General features: G+C 43.2%; 1 protein-coding gene across 1 annotated transcript in view; it reads right to left on the reverse strand.

The window, feature by feature from the left end:
• mgaa (MAX dimerization protein MGA a) overlaps positions 1 to 12,935 on the reverse strand; it is a 40,460-nt gene that overhangs the window by 12,731 nt on the left and 14,794 nt on the right. Inside the window, exons 4-12 of the mRNA XM_030127207.1 lie at positions 12,719 to 12,839; positions 10,340 to 10,438; positions 8,421 to 8,537; positions 7,216 to 8,123; positions 4,160 to 4,436; positions 3,641 to 3,768; positions 3,468 to 3,560; positions 900 to 942; positions 40 to 344 (exon numbers count right to left, since the gene is read on the reverse strand). Coding sequence (XP_029983067.1) covers positions 40 to 344; positions 900 to 942; positions 3,468 to 3,560; positions 3,641 to 3,768; positions 4,160 to 4,436; positions 7,216 to 8,123; positions 8,421 to 8,537; positions 10,340 to 10,438; positions 12,719 to 12,839 — 2,091 coding nt within the window. The remainder of the gene's footprint in view (positions 1 to 39; positions 345 to 899; positions 943 to 3,467; positions 3,561 to 3,640; positions 3,769 to 4,159; positions 4,437 to 7,215; positions 8,124 to 8,420; positions 8,538 to 10,339; positions 10,439 to 12,718; positions 12,840 to 12,935) is intronic.

The following is a 12,935-nucleotide window of genomic DNA, read 5'->3' on the forward strand; positions in this document are numbered from 1 at the left end:
CCACTTCTGATTTGGTGGTGACTATCGGCAAATCAATACCATCATGTGTTTCCACCCTGGTCCTGGTCGTGCTGGTTCTTCCGGGTCCGCTCTGGGTCTGGAGATGCGGACCTTGTACTGGATGCAGCGGCTGCCATCGTCATCATCCACCACCTGACCCAGGGGCTCAATCAGGTAGTTCTGGAGGTAGAAGGTCCGGTCCAGTTGGTCCTGGGCCATGGCTTCGCAGAGTCGCATCAGGACTTGGTCTCTGTCACCGTCGCTCACCCACTTACACTCAGCCATAATGATGAGGCGCTTTGACGGCTTCGGGGGCGGGTCCTCTGGAGGAGGCAGGGCTTCACCTGAATGGATTACAAGGAGTTGGAAGAGAGGAGGGAAATGTTTTACTATAAATTTAATAAGTTCAGTCCAGGTTCAGTCTCGGACCAGGTTCAGTCCAGTACAGTTTCAGTCTCAGACCAGGTTCAGTCCAGTTTCAGTCTCAGACCAGGTTCAGTCCAGGTTCAGTCTCAGACCAGGTTCTGTCTTAGACCAGGTTCAGTCCAGGTTCAATCTCAGACCAGGTTCTGTCTTAGACCAGATTCAGTCTCAGACCAGGTTCAGTCCAGTTTTAGTCTCAGACCAGGTTCAGTCTAGTTTTAGTCTCAGACCAGGTTCAGTCTCAGACCAGGTTCTGTCTTAGAGCAGGTTCAGTCTCAGTCTAGTTTCAGTCTCAGACCAGGTTCAGTTCAGTCCGGTTTCAGTCTCAGACCAGGTTCAGTCCAGGTTCAATCTCAGACCAGGTTCTGTCTTGGACCAGGTTCAGTCCAGTTTCAGTCTCAGTCCAGGTTCAGTCCAGTTTCACTCTCAGACCAGGTTCTGTCTTAGACCAGGTTCAGTCCAGGTTCAGTCCTCACCTGATGGACGTTGGCTGCCGTTCTTCAGATGTTTCTTCTTCTGCTGTGGAGAAAACGTCACAGTTAATAAAGCTGGTTTCATCATCATCATCTGAAAACTCCTAAATCCCTTTAGAACATACGGATTCTAACGTTCTACTTCGATCTGCAGTTCCATTTCATCCCTCCTGACCACTAGAGGGTGGTGCTGAAAGCACTGAATGTTCACTTTGCACATGTGCAGTCTGAGTAGTAGTACCAAAAGAGTGACCCCTGTGACCCCAGATGACACCCCAGAGGTTAATTATTCCTACTTCATCCGTGACTCTGCTCCTTTCTTCTTCTCACATGCAGTTCGATCAGCAGGGCATGAGCCATGATACCTTGGATTACTTTTCATTGCAAGACATTTTCTCATCAGCAGCCCAGTCAGTTACTGAGCATCTCCACTTCATGGGTGGCTATGACAGGGGTTCCTTTCAGGGCTCGTGACTGCGACTGAATTACGGTCGCATGCGCCTGAGAATTTCGGTAGTGCGACTGTTTTTGAGATTACGATCGCACGGTGCGCCAATAAAAAAAAATGAGCGAAAATTAATACGTGCGCCTAGAATAATGGCTGCAGAAGTAACTCGTCAGCTGAAAATAAACAAGCTCCACGCCCCACTGACTGAAGCGGAAAATCTAGTCCCCGCCCCTCGCGTGCGCAGGCGGCATAAACAAAAGGATCAAATAACTCCACCAACGTTTGAAACAATCTCCTGACTTCAGGCGTGGTGTAGACCACAGTGACTAAGGGTACGTTTACACGGCAACACTCCGCAAAGATTTCTCCTTTGCGTTATAAAATCATTCCGCGTTAAGACGCCGCCGCTATGATAACGATCTGCGTTAACATGAGTCCGCGAGGACGGCTGAATACGCTGTAGTGGCCATGCCAGACCAGTAGCTGGCGATGTAGAGCTGTAGTGAAACAGTGGTGGTAAAACAGGCGCCTGCGCACAAACAATTTCCGGTTTAGACAGCCTTTAAATGAGGAGAAGAAGAAGAAGAAGAGGAGGAGGCGGACAACACTATTTACAAACAACAATGGCGAGTGGTCGTACAAAGACGCAGGACTTCTTTGTCTGGACAGACAAACTGAGCACAGTTAGCAGCACGTATGTTGTTCTGAAACCGGCCATTGTTGTTGTGGTTGTTCCTTCTTTTTCTGCAGCTTTATTGTGTCAGAGGCTGGCAAACCAGCTTGGAGGCGCATTACCGCCACCAACTGGCCCGGAGTGGGTTAACTGGCGGTTCTTGGCTGCGCGCGCATGCGGTGACGTCATATTTTACCCCGGAATGCTCCGACTCGCGTTAACACGGAGTTGGAATGCGGAGCGTATCGATAACGTTCCACCCTGGACCCTGGTATCAAAAGTTTCCGGATTCAGGCACTCTAGGCACCGTTTCCATGTTAACAGAAGGCTAATCCGCGATGAAATCTTCCCGGAGTCAACTGAATCCTACGCCGTGTAAACGGCCCCTAAGGGCCTTTAGGCCATGAAATAAAAAAGTTGGTTGTTGCAAATAATGGTGTGATTCGTCTTTCTTCTCCAAGAACCAACTAAAGTATATACCACACATTGACAATTGTTTTGCACCTGTGTCAATGTAAGCTTTTTCTTTCATACTCTATTCAAATACTTTATTCTAGGTTGTTAACATTGCTTAAATACATATAGGAATATTACTTGGTATGGCCAAGAGTTTTGCTTGTTCTCCAAATTTTTTATATAATAGTGGTGCGCCTAGATTTTAGCCTGTGCTCCTAACTTTTTAGGGTTAGGAGCACAGTGCTCCTAACTTTTTAGGGTTAGGAGCACAGTGCTCCTAACTTTTTAGGGTTAGGAGCACAGTGCTCCTAACTTTTTAGGGTTAGGAGCACAGTGCTCCTAACTTTTTAGGGTTAGGAGCACAGTGCTCCTAGGTCAAAAAGTTAATTTTGAGCCCTGCCTTTGGAAACCATATGTCCTGCTGCATCATGGGCTTCGCTGAGCATGTTCACCAGATTCTACAACGTCAATGTGGCCACTCCTCATCCTCTTGGCCAAGATCTTCTACAAGGATCTTCTGGGTCTTCTCAGTGAGATATGTACTCAGGATTCTTTGTGACATCGTCTGTATTAGTCATCCAGTGCTTTCAGCACCGCCCTGTCAGGAGGTCAGGAGGGATGAAATAAAACAAGAGTTACATATGTAACTACGGTTCTATGAATCCCAGATGACTGCCAGAGATTCTCTGTCGCTCAGAATCCTTGTATTTCTGCGAGAAGGTATATGTTACCTCCAGGGCATCCTCCAAGGTCACAGGTCTGACTCTTTTGGTACTACTACTCAGACTGTGCATGCACGAAGGGAACATTCAGTGCTTCAGCACCACCCTCTGGCGATCATCTGGGATTCATAGATCCGTAATTACATCTGTAACTCTGGTTGTACAGTCAGCTGCTGTACGTTCCTCCTGCACAGACACATATTCAGCCTTTGTATTGGTAGTTCTTGGTTCTGACCCGTATCCTGGTCCTGCACAGACTGAACATGTTCTACCTTCTGCTTGTGTTTCTGGGCTGGAAACCCTCGGACTCGGGCACAGCTGCCATTTCCGCTGTTTCCACCGTTTCCTCCATTTCCGGTGTTTTCCTGGAATCAAACAATATGTCAAACGTCTGCTTCTGTTTAACAGATCTACTCTGTTATGGTCACTGAACCTTAGGTCTTACAGCAGACAGAGAATAGGGTGCTGGTTCTGGAGCATGGACCGGGTCTGGATCAAAATCACCACCGGCCCTCTTCCACAGAGTCCGGACCCGCTCGGCAGGCTGGGAAACGTGGTCCGCCTCCTTCAGAACTAAAAATATGACAGGAAAGAACGGAGTTCAAGCAAAAACAGTAGAAACATGACTTTAGAACCCATAAAACATAACCAAAGCTCATTCAGAGATGTGGACACGTTTCAAGGTCCAGTTCAAGCCCTTTTAAGGGTCACTTTCACCTTATCACTGGGGTCAAATCCACATCTACAGGAATACATACTCTCAGGATTATTTATTAGCTTTTTATCACAATGATGTGCATTAAATTATGCGATAAACATCTAAAATTATGCTTCATAATAGCAAAAAGTTTAGACATTAAAGGAAAACACAAAAAAAGGGAAGCCACTTGGTGTTCTTCCGAGATACTTCCACTGAGACCAAAATTATAATAGTTTTGGATTTTGACGACCCGCAGCCACTCACCGTAGGCCATCTTCATCCTCCTCTTCCTCCTCTTCCTCTTTCCTGGGCTGTGATGGGAGGGGCTGGAGTCCGGCCCCTCCAGGTTCTTCAGCAGAACCACTTTCTGTTTGAGGCAGCTGCATCCCAGCATGCACTGAGGCCGTCCACAGTGACTCACACTGAAGGAGTGGGACAGACTGGAGCAGACGCAGCCCAGGCGGCAGAAGGCGTTGAGACAGGGCGGAGCTCTGCGGCGGACCACCGGGATGGGCGCTGTTGGGTTCTCACTCACGAAACCCTGAGGACAGAACCGGGGGTCAGTAAGGTAGAGACAGAACCTGAACCCAGAGGATGGAACCGGAGGTCAGTAAGGTAGAGACGGAACCTGAACCCAGAGGACAGAACCGGAGGTCAGTAAGGTAGAGACGGAACCTGAACCCAAGACAAAATGGTGGAAGACGAAGAGGACAGGGCAAAGCAGAAGTCAAAATGGTGGAAGAGATATATATATATACACATACGTGTGTGTGTGTGTGTGTGTGTGTGTGTGTGTGCAAGCAGGTTGGAATGAGTGGATAAGAGTGTCAGGTGTGTGTGATCAAAGAGTGACAACAAGAATGAAAGGACAGGTGTAGAAGACAGAGGAGAGAGCAGCCATATTGGACGAGTTAGAGACAGAGGAACTGAGGATCAGACAGGAGGCGGAGCTGGAGGAGCACAGGTTCAGATGATCCGGGTCTGTTAGAGGGACGAGGATGGACCGGATCAGGAGGGAGGTTATCAGAGGAACAGCACATTGTAGATGTTTGGGTAGGGCTGTGAGAAAATATTGGTTTCGCAATACATCAAGATATTTCATTTCATGATATTGTATCGATATTAAAAAGGACTGTATCAATATTTTTTAGGTATTTGTTCGAATGGAGATGTGGCGGAGGTTCATGTTTTTGTTTTTCATTATATTTTTGGTAATCCTGCAAGCTCTTTTATTTCTATATTCACATGGGTATTTTACTCTGTTGTTTGTACTAAAAAAGTAGTATTGTGATATTGCAGGTCATGCATGTAGTTTTTTTTTTTTTAACTGGTAACACTGTTTTATTAAATAATGGTTATTTCAATCATCCTAAAAGCACCTTTTACTGTCAGAGAGAAAGATGTTAGTTCCTTTGTTGGGATCGGACAAAAACAGTGTTATGATGCTGGATGATTCAGGGACTGTAAACTATGCATTCTTTTCATGACTAATAGAATATGAACATTTGAGCAGGATCTGAAACTGTAGTGTCTGTAAACATAACTTTACAGTACCTGGATGTCATAGTGATGCAGACCGTTACTTCCATGTTGTCTGCTCAGAGTTACGGATAAACTCACTCGTTGCGTGTTGTCTCGTCAAGCTCATGCTGAATTTTTACGTCTGAACCTCCTGGACAAACCATGGTGTAGTTTTTCGGGCTGTCATCATGTGGACTGGTGGTCCCTAGAACCTCAAAAAGTAGGACATGGGCCAGAGCCTTCAGCTATCAAGCTCCAAGATTGTGGACCCACCTCCCTGCCTCAGTCTGGGAGGCAGACACCCTCTCTATGTTTAAGAGTAGGTAAAAAATGTTCCTTTTTGATGAATCGGCGGCACAGGCTGCTCTCAGTTATGCTGCTACAGGCTTAGTCTGCTGGGAGACTCATCTGGATACACTGAGCTCTGCTCTGCTCCTCCTCCTCAATGACCTCCTCTCTGCTCCTCTTTCTCCCTGACCTTTTCTCTCCTAATTTTCTCTTCTATTTACGCCCCAATGAATACATGTTACTGACTTGACCTCTTCCCCGGAGTCTCTGTGCTTTATCGCCTCACAGGTTCTCCCAGTATCATCACAGGTTTTCCCAGAATCATCACAGGTCTTCCCTCGATCATCTCTGGACCTGCTTCTGTGGTCCTGCCTCTCTCCTCCTCCATTGTCATCACTCACTTATCCATATAGTTACGATAGTGTTTATTATATAGTTCCATAGATGGTATCTATTATTGATGGTTTCTAATATTTGTACTAATTGTTGTAACAGTAGTATACCCACTGTTAGTACTTGTATGTGTAGTAGTAGTATTAACAGTCATGGACCTTTGTTCTAGTTTCTAGTAATTATACCAGCTGATCTACTTTTGACAGTTCTAGTTCAGTTATCTGTGCATCAACTGCATTCATGTGTCTCCCCCTAGTTTCCCCCTCTCCCCCAGTCTCTCACTATCTCTATCGCTCTCTCTTTTTCTCCTTCTTTACTCTCTCTCTTTAATCCCAACTGGTCAAGGCAGACAGCCATCCTCCAGGAGTCTGGGTCTGCTTGAAGTTTCTGCCTGCTAAAGGGAAGTTTTTCCTCGCCACTGTCACCAATCACAAGTGTTTGCTCCTGGAGAATTCTGTTCGTTTCTGTAAATTGATTTAGAGTCTGGTTTCGACCAACTCTATATGTAAAGCATCATGAGATAACTTTTGTTAGGATTTGGCGCAATATAAATAAAATTTGATTTGATTTGGATTAACCTACCGCTATATTTACTGTGAACTTCCACATCTGTTTTTTGTAAAACAGCAGGTCACAGAGACAACTGTCTGACCAATCAGTGGTCTGCAGTGTTTACACGTCACGTTTTAGTATCTGGTCCCCAGTCTTGGAACCTCGGCAGAGGTGATACCAAAAAACTAGTACCGGGTACCAGATTCCAGGCCCTTTTTCGTAACGGAAACAAAAAAAAGGCCAAGTTGAGTCGAGCCGAGCCGATACCACGTAGTGGAAACGCAGCAAAAGAGGACATGAAGGTGGCTGGTGCGAAAGAAGAGGATGCAGAAGACAGGGTTAAATGGAGGAACGTGATTGGCTGTGGCCACGCCTGAAGGGAACCGCCCAAAGGAACAGAAGAACAAAGATGAGGTGGATCTGTTCTCCATTAGTGACTTAGAAGAACATCCTTCCATGTATGTGTATCTGCAGATGTGTTCTACATTCTAAGGAGGCTAATGGGTGTATGGTTTTGGTGCTACGGTGGCGCGGTCGGTGTCAGGTGACCAGGTTTGTTTTCGTACCATTAACGTGAAGAGTGACGTCAGGGCCACGCTCGCCCTCTCCTCAGTGATGAAAGTCTTGGGTCGCCCTCCCCACATCACGCCGTCCTCCAGGTCCTTCTGCTTCAGCAGGGCTCGGGTCATCAGAGGGTTGGATGTGGGTTCACAGTCGCCCCCCCCAGGAGGCGTGTCCTCCACCCCCCCTGTGGACAGGCCAAGGGTCCGGGACCGGGCCCTAGTTTTCAGTTTCCTCTTCATGAGTCCAGGTCCCAGTTCCGTGTGGTTCATCAACAGGTCTGGTGCCAGCTTCAGTTTCAGGGGGTTCTTCTTTGTTCTTGGGAAGCTGTAGATGGTGTGATCCTTCGGGGGGGTTGGCGTCAGGGTGGCGTTGGGTTTAGGTCTGTGTCTGGTGGCTTTGACCGGGTTCTGCTTCCTCTCTCCTCTCCTGGAGGCCTTCAGGTCCTTGGGGGTCAGCCGGGGTCTCTTTGAGGGGGGGATGAACCCAGATATGAGGTCAGCGGTGGGGGAGGGGGCCTCGTGCTTCTTCAGGACACTGTCCAGGGTTCGCACGTAGCTGGTGCTGTGCGTCGGCAGTTCGTACGCCACAGGTTCAGGCACCGGCTGAGAGAAGGAGGCAGCGCGTTCGTCGATCAGCTTCCCCTCATTCTCTAGGTACTGGTCCAACATGTCGCTGCAGAACGCAGACAGGTTCTTCTTCGGTGGTTCTGAACTGGGCCCGGCCGCAGGGCACGATGTGACGGCGGGCTGGAGCCTGTCCGTGTGCGTCGGTACCTCTGTATCAGCGGCGATTTGAACGGAACTTTCAGGGTTGGGCGGAGCCTCTGACGGACTGAACTTCGACCTCCAGCCTTTAATCTGAGTCACATCGGTGGTTTTTCCGGTTCTGGACACGAATGCAGCAGAAACGCCTAAAAACAAACCAAACAAACCCACACTGAACTACAAGTCTATTTTAGAACCAGTGACATAATCCACACAGAACGTATCCTGTGCAATAAAACCCCAAAAAACCCTTGAACTTCTATTTTAAAGCTTCTGGGAGCTACAGAATTTGACACGTTCCAGATGTTCTCCAACAGACCACATCCATTCGTTCTGTTTTGTTGCATAAACACTTGTACATGTGAATATGATGAACTCATCTTCTACACTCAGAAAGGTGGACACGAATGAGGCGTGGTTCAGGTGTTTCTGAGCATGCTCACTCTGATTTTGCGCAGGTGGCTCCAGGTGGAGTCCAGGTGGGGGGAGGGGCAGACGGACTCCCAGGTACTGGAGGTCGATGGCCAGAGTGGGATCCAGGAGGTTCATCTTCAGACCCACTGAGCACAAAACAACACAAATGTCACTAGGGATGGAACCATATGAACATTTCACATCACGGTTATTGTGACCAAAATTATCACAGTTATCATTATTATCACTGTACTGTTGAAATTGTGCTCAAAATGTTCAAAAAGTACTTATACACACACTGAAATAATTTAACCAAGTTGCATTTAAAAATAAAATAATTGGTACAATGTACTTTCTGTTACAGAAACATTCAAATATTAACCCTTAGTGGTCTGAGCCTAATTTGTCTGTTTTTCAGTCCTTTTGGTTTTGCCTTTATATACTATATAAACAAATGTCTACTATACCCATGTTTGGGATCTTTTTTTCAGCACAACTTCATCTATATCATCTGCCTATTATTTTTTTCACTTTAACCTACTATATCAACACAAAAGGCGAGAAAACACACAAAAAATGTAAAATCCAATTTTAAATATGCATATACTTTATTGCATAAATAACACAAAGATGCTTAACGAACCTTTTCAAAGACTTTAAAAGTGAATATTGGTTCCAAATATTAGGTATATAAAATCAAAATTGTAATAAATTAAAATTATACTCAAATATTTGACATAAAGCAGATCTTTACATAGGCGTTTTCTGCGGAACAGTGCAGCAATCAAAAACACAGTTATCATGATAATTAGAATTTAAACAGTAATACTAACCGTCGGCAATTTTACCACGGTTTATCGTTATACCGGTAATCGTTACATCCCTAAATGTCACATATTTCAAAAACTGACAACAGTCAACACTGTCGCTCATCACCACTTTTACAAAGTTGGTGAATCATTATAAAACCTTCTGATGTGCAATAAAGTCGTCTACATCGGACATCTATGGAGTAAAGACATTAGTTCAAAATTAACAGCAATTATATATAAAGCTAAAGACAAATCTGTAGGGTTTGTGAAAAAGGAAACCAAAAACCTGCTTTGTTTTAGGATCTAAATTCTAATACATTTTGCTCTATAATATTTGTATTTGAAGATGTTGACCAGTTCAGTTCAGATTTACCTGACTTTATTTTGTTAAAAAAGTTAATTCATAAACTCAAGTGACAACATCTAATTCCAGAAATTGGAAAATATTTTGTCGGAAAAACATGAGATTTTTTTCTAACATCACAGATCCAAAAGGCTTCACTATCATTCCCTCAGCCCTGTTGGAGGTTGTGCGGTGAGCAGGATGTAGGTCATGCGCATGTTTCATGGCAGTGCACAAAACTATCCCAATAGTGGAATAATATCAGCGAAGAGCTTGGAAAAATATTGGGATACGAACTACTAAGGACATGTTCTTTGTTATATTTGGGTCATTTATCAGGAAAAGACAAACCAAGTAAGGATAAATATTTGATTAAAATCCTCTTGGCATCGTTTAAAAAAGCCATCACACGAAAATGGTGTAAAGAGGACCCCCCTGGTACCCTAAATAATTGGAGAGACATTGTGGAAGAAATTCACAACATGGACAGACATGCGTATATCATAAGACTACAGTAAGCAACTTGTGAAGATCGATGGAAAAAAATAGAGAATACACAAGACGACAACTGACACTATGCTCAAAATGTTTGTTGTAAAATTTCAAAAATGAAACAATAAAATACAAGTTTTAAAAAAAGTTCATTTACACAAAGCCACAGTTTGTAAACTAAACGACAGTGTTTTTGTCCATTAGCAATGGCACACACCTTCCTGTGTTTTTGTCCATTAGCATTAGCATTAGCACACACCTTCCAGTGTTTTTGTCCATTAGCATTAGCATTAGCACACACCTTCCTGTAACACGGGATGGATGACCTGTCGGTGTTTCATCAGCTTCATGTCTCTCAGGAGAATCTTTTCAAAGGCAGCGATTCTCTGCGTCACACTCTCTGCGGATGAATCAATCAATTATCAATAAACAAAAGTCAGACGGTACATAAAAAAAAGAAGTAGGGATGTTTAGACTTTTGCTTATGAAAAAGACTAGGGACCAGTAGAAAGTGCTAGCCTAGCTTAAAAAAAAAACTGAATCCATTTACGCGCCTGTAAATTAGATACAGTAAAATATATTGGGTACTAGCTAGTTTAGTCACAGCTAAAGCTAATCTAATAACGTTAATATAGTCACGATCTTTGGTGGTATGAAAACAAAGATGTGTATTAAATAAACACACATTTTTCTGATTTTGTAAAGAATATCAAGCCCCAACTGTTTTCTCAAAAGGCCAAAATCTTTAAGACTTCATTTAAAAAACAACAAAAATTACTTCAACTTTGTATTAGTAGCTATTCAGTCAGTAATTAATATTTGCTATTGTTAGTTTACTAGCTATTGCTAACTGATTTGACAATTTGAGCAGAAATACTATGATAAAATAAAAAGTGTTGTAAAATTAAAATTACCATTTGATTTAAATCCCAGAAACTGTGCTGGAATCAGCACGTGCGAGCATTTCCCTCAGAACAGGTCAGCACTTGATCATTACCAGACACTGACATAATGCTAATCACATTAGCTAGTAGCTAATACTGTCATAGTTACAACTTGTAAAATACGTATGATTATCATTATTGTAATGCCAAATAGAAAGAAAACATCTTAAACATACTTGTAGCTAACATTAATTTAGCATCTTTGAGCTATTTTTGGAAACAAAGTAACTGGGGTCCAGATGCTTAAGGCAGATCTGAACGATAATACTAACTAAACATTCAACTAGACAATTAACAGCAAAATAGAGGCTATCAAGGGTCAGGTACTTATTTGTGGATGTCTGAGTGACTGTCATATGTTCATGGTAGAAATGAGGCCGGTGGGGTTCTTTGAAGGCAGGGACGTCAAACTCGTGTTAGTTCAGGTTCCACATTACGCCAAATTTGATCCGCAGTGGGCCGGACCAGTGAAATAATAACATAATATAGAAATAATATCAACTCCAAACTTTCCTCTATGTTTTAGAGTGAAAAACATAAAATTATGCGATCAAAATTTTACATCTACCAACTATCCTTTAAAATAAGGTGAATATCATGAACAAACTGAAATTTCTTGAGAAAACTAAGTGCAATTTCAATGATATTCTGTCTCAGTTTATCATTTACACATGTAAATTACAACTTACAGATCACAGTGGATCTACAAATACATAAAACATTTAATGACAGGCAGAATATTGGAAAACTGGCACTTCAGACATTTCAAAATGTTCATATTTGTTCAGGTTATTTGCATTTTTGTGAAATTATAGTTGGTTTTAGTGTAAATACAGTAAAATGACATGACAGTTTTTACAAAGAGAAAAATTTGGAGTTGTGAGTATTTATGGGTTATTCTGATCCGACCCAGATGAGATTAAATTGGGAACCTGAACTAAAATGATTAATATCTTCGGTGTAATTTTTGCATTTCACAAATTCATTCCAGGGGCTGGACTGGACCCATTGGCGGGCCGGATTTGGCCCCTGGACCGCATGTTTGAGTCCTCTGTTTTAAGGTATCAAAGGTTAAAAGAGGCCCAGCCAAGGTTATTATCGTTAACGAAAACTAACGAAATGACGAAAACTAGAATTGTAAAAAACATTTTCGTTCACTGAAATAAATAAACACTATAATTAAAAGAAAAAAAATGATAACTAACTGAAACTGTATTGTGTGTTTACAAAACTAACTGAAACGTATAAAAATAATGGACAAAATTCCATTTGTTTTTGTCTTTGTCAATGTCGGATTGATATGAAATCGATTAATTTTGCCCTAGCAATTTTAGCTGCTGGCACCATATGATATTTAACAGTCCATCACTTGTGGTTTCCAGTCGTCTTCTGGTCCCCACTCTACCTGGAAACATGGAGACTAAAGTTGGGAGAAAGTAGCAGAGTCCTATCTGGGATTTATTTGAATACGACGGAGAAGAAGAGAAAAGATATGAAAAAACTAAACATTTAGAAGAAAATGAAAACTAATAAAAACTAGCAAACCTGCTCTAAAAAGAATTAAAACTAACTGAATTAGAGAAAAAAAGTCAAAACTAAAAACTAAACTAGAATGAAAAATCCAAAACTATTAGAACCTTGGGCCCAACATGTCCCATAGTTCTACCTCCTCTGGTTCTATCCTGTCCTTTAACACAATGAACGGGTGACATATGACTGTGACGTCGTGTATTTACCGTTGGCAGTTGTTGGGGTCGTTTGCTGCGGTTCGTCTTCAGGTGACGTCTGAGGTTGTGGGGGTTGGACTGTTGGTCCCACGCCGTCAGAGGAGTCGCCGATATGGAGTTGAAGAGCCTCCTGAAATACCAGGTTTGATATTTACTCTTTGTAGACTGACTGTGTATGATCAACACCTGCTGTTCTAAAGGCTGGTGTTATTGGTCAAACCTGTGT

Source organism: Sphaeramia orbicularis, chromosome 22 (genome assembly GCF_902148855.1).
Source record: "Sphaeramia orbicularis chromosome 22, fSphaOr1.1, whole genome shotgun sequence".
NCBI lineage: Eukaryota > Metazoa > Chordata > Actinopteri > Kurtiformes > Apogonidae > Sphaeramia > Sphaeramia orbicularis.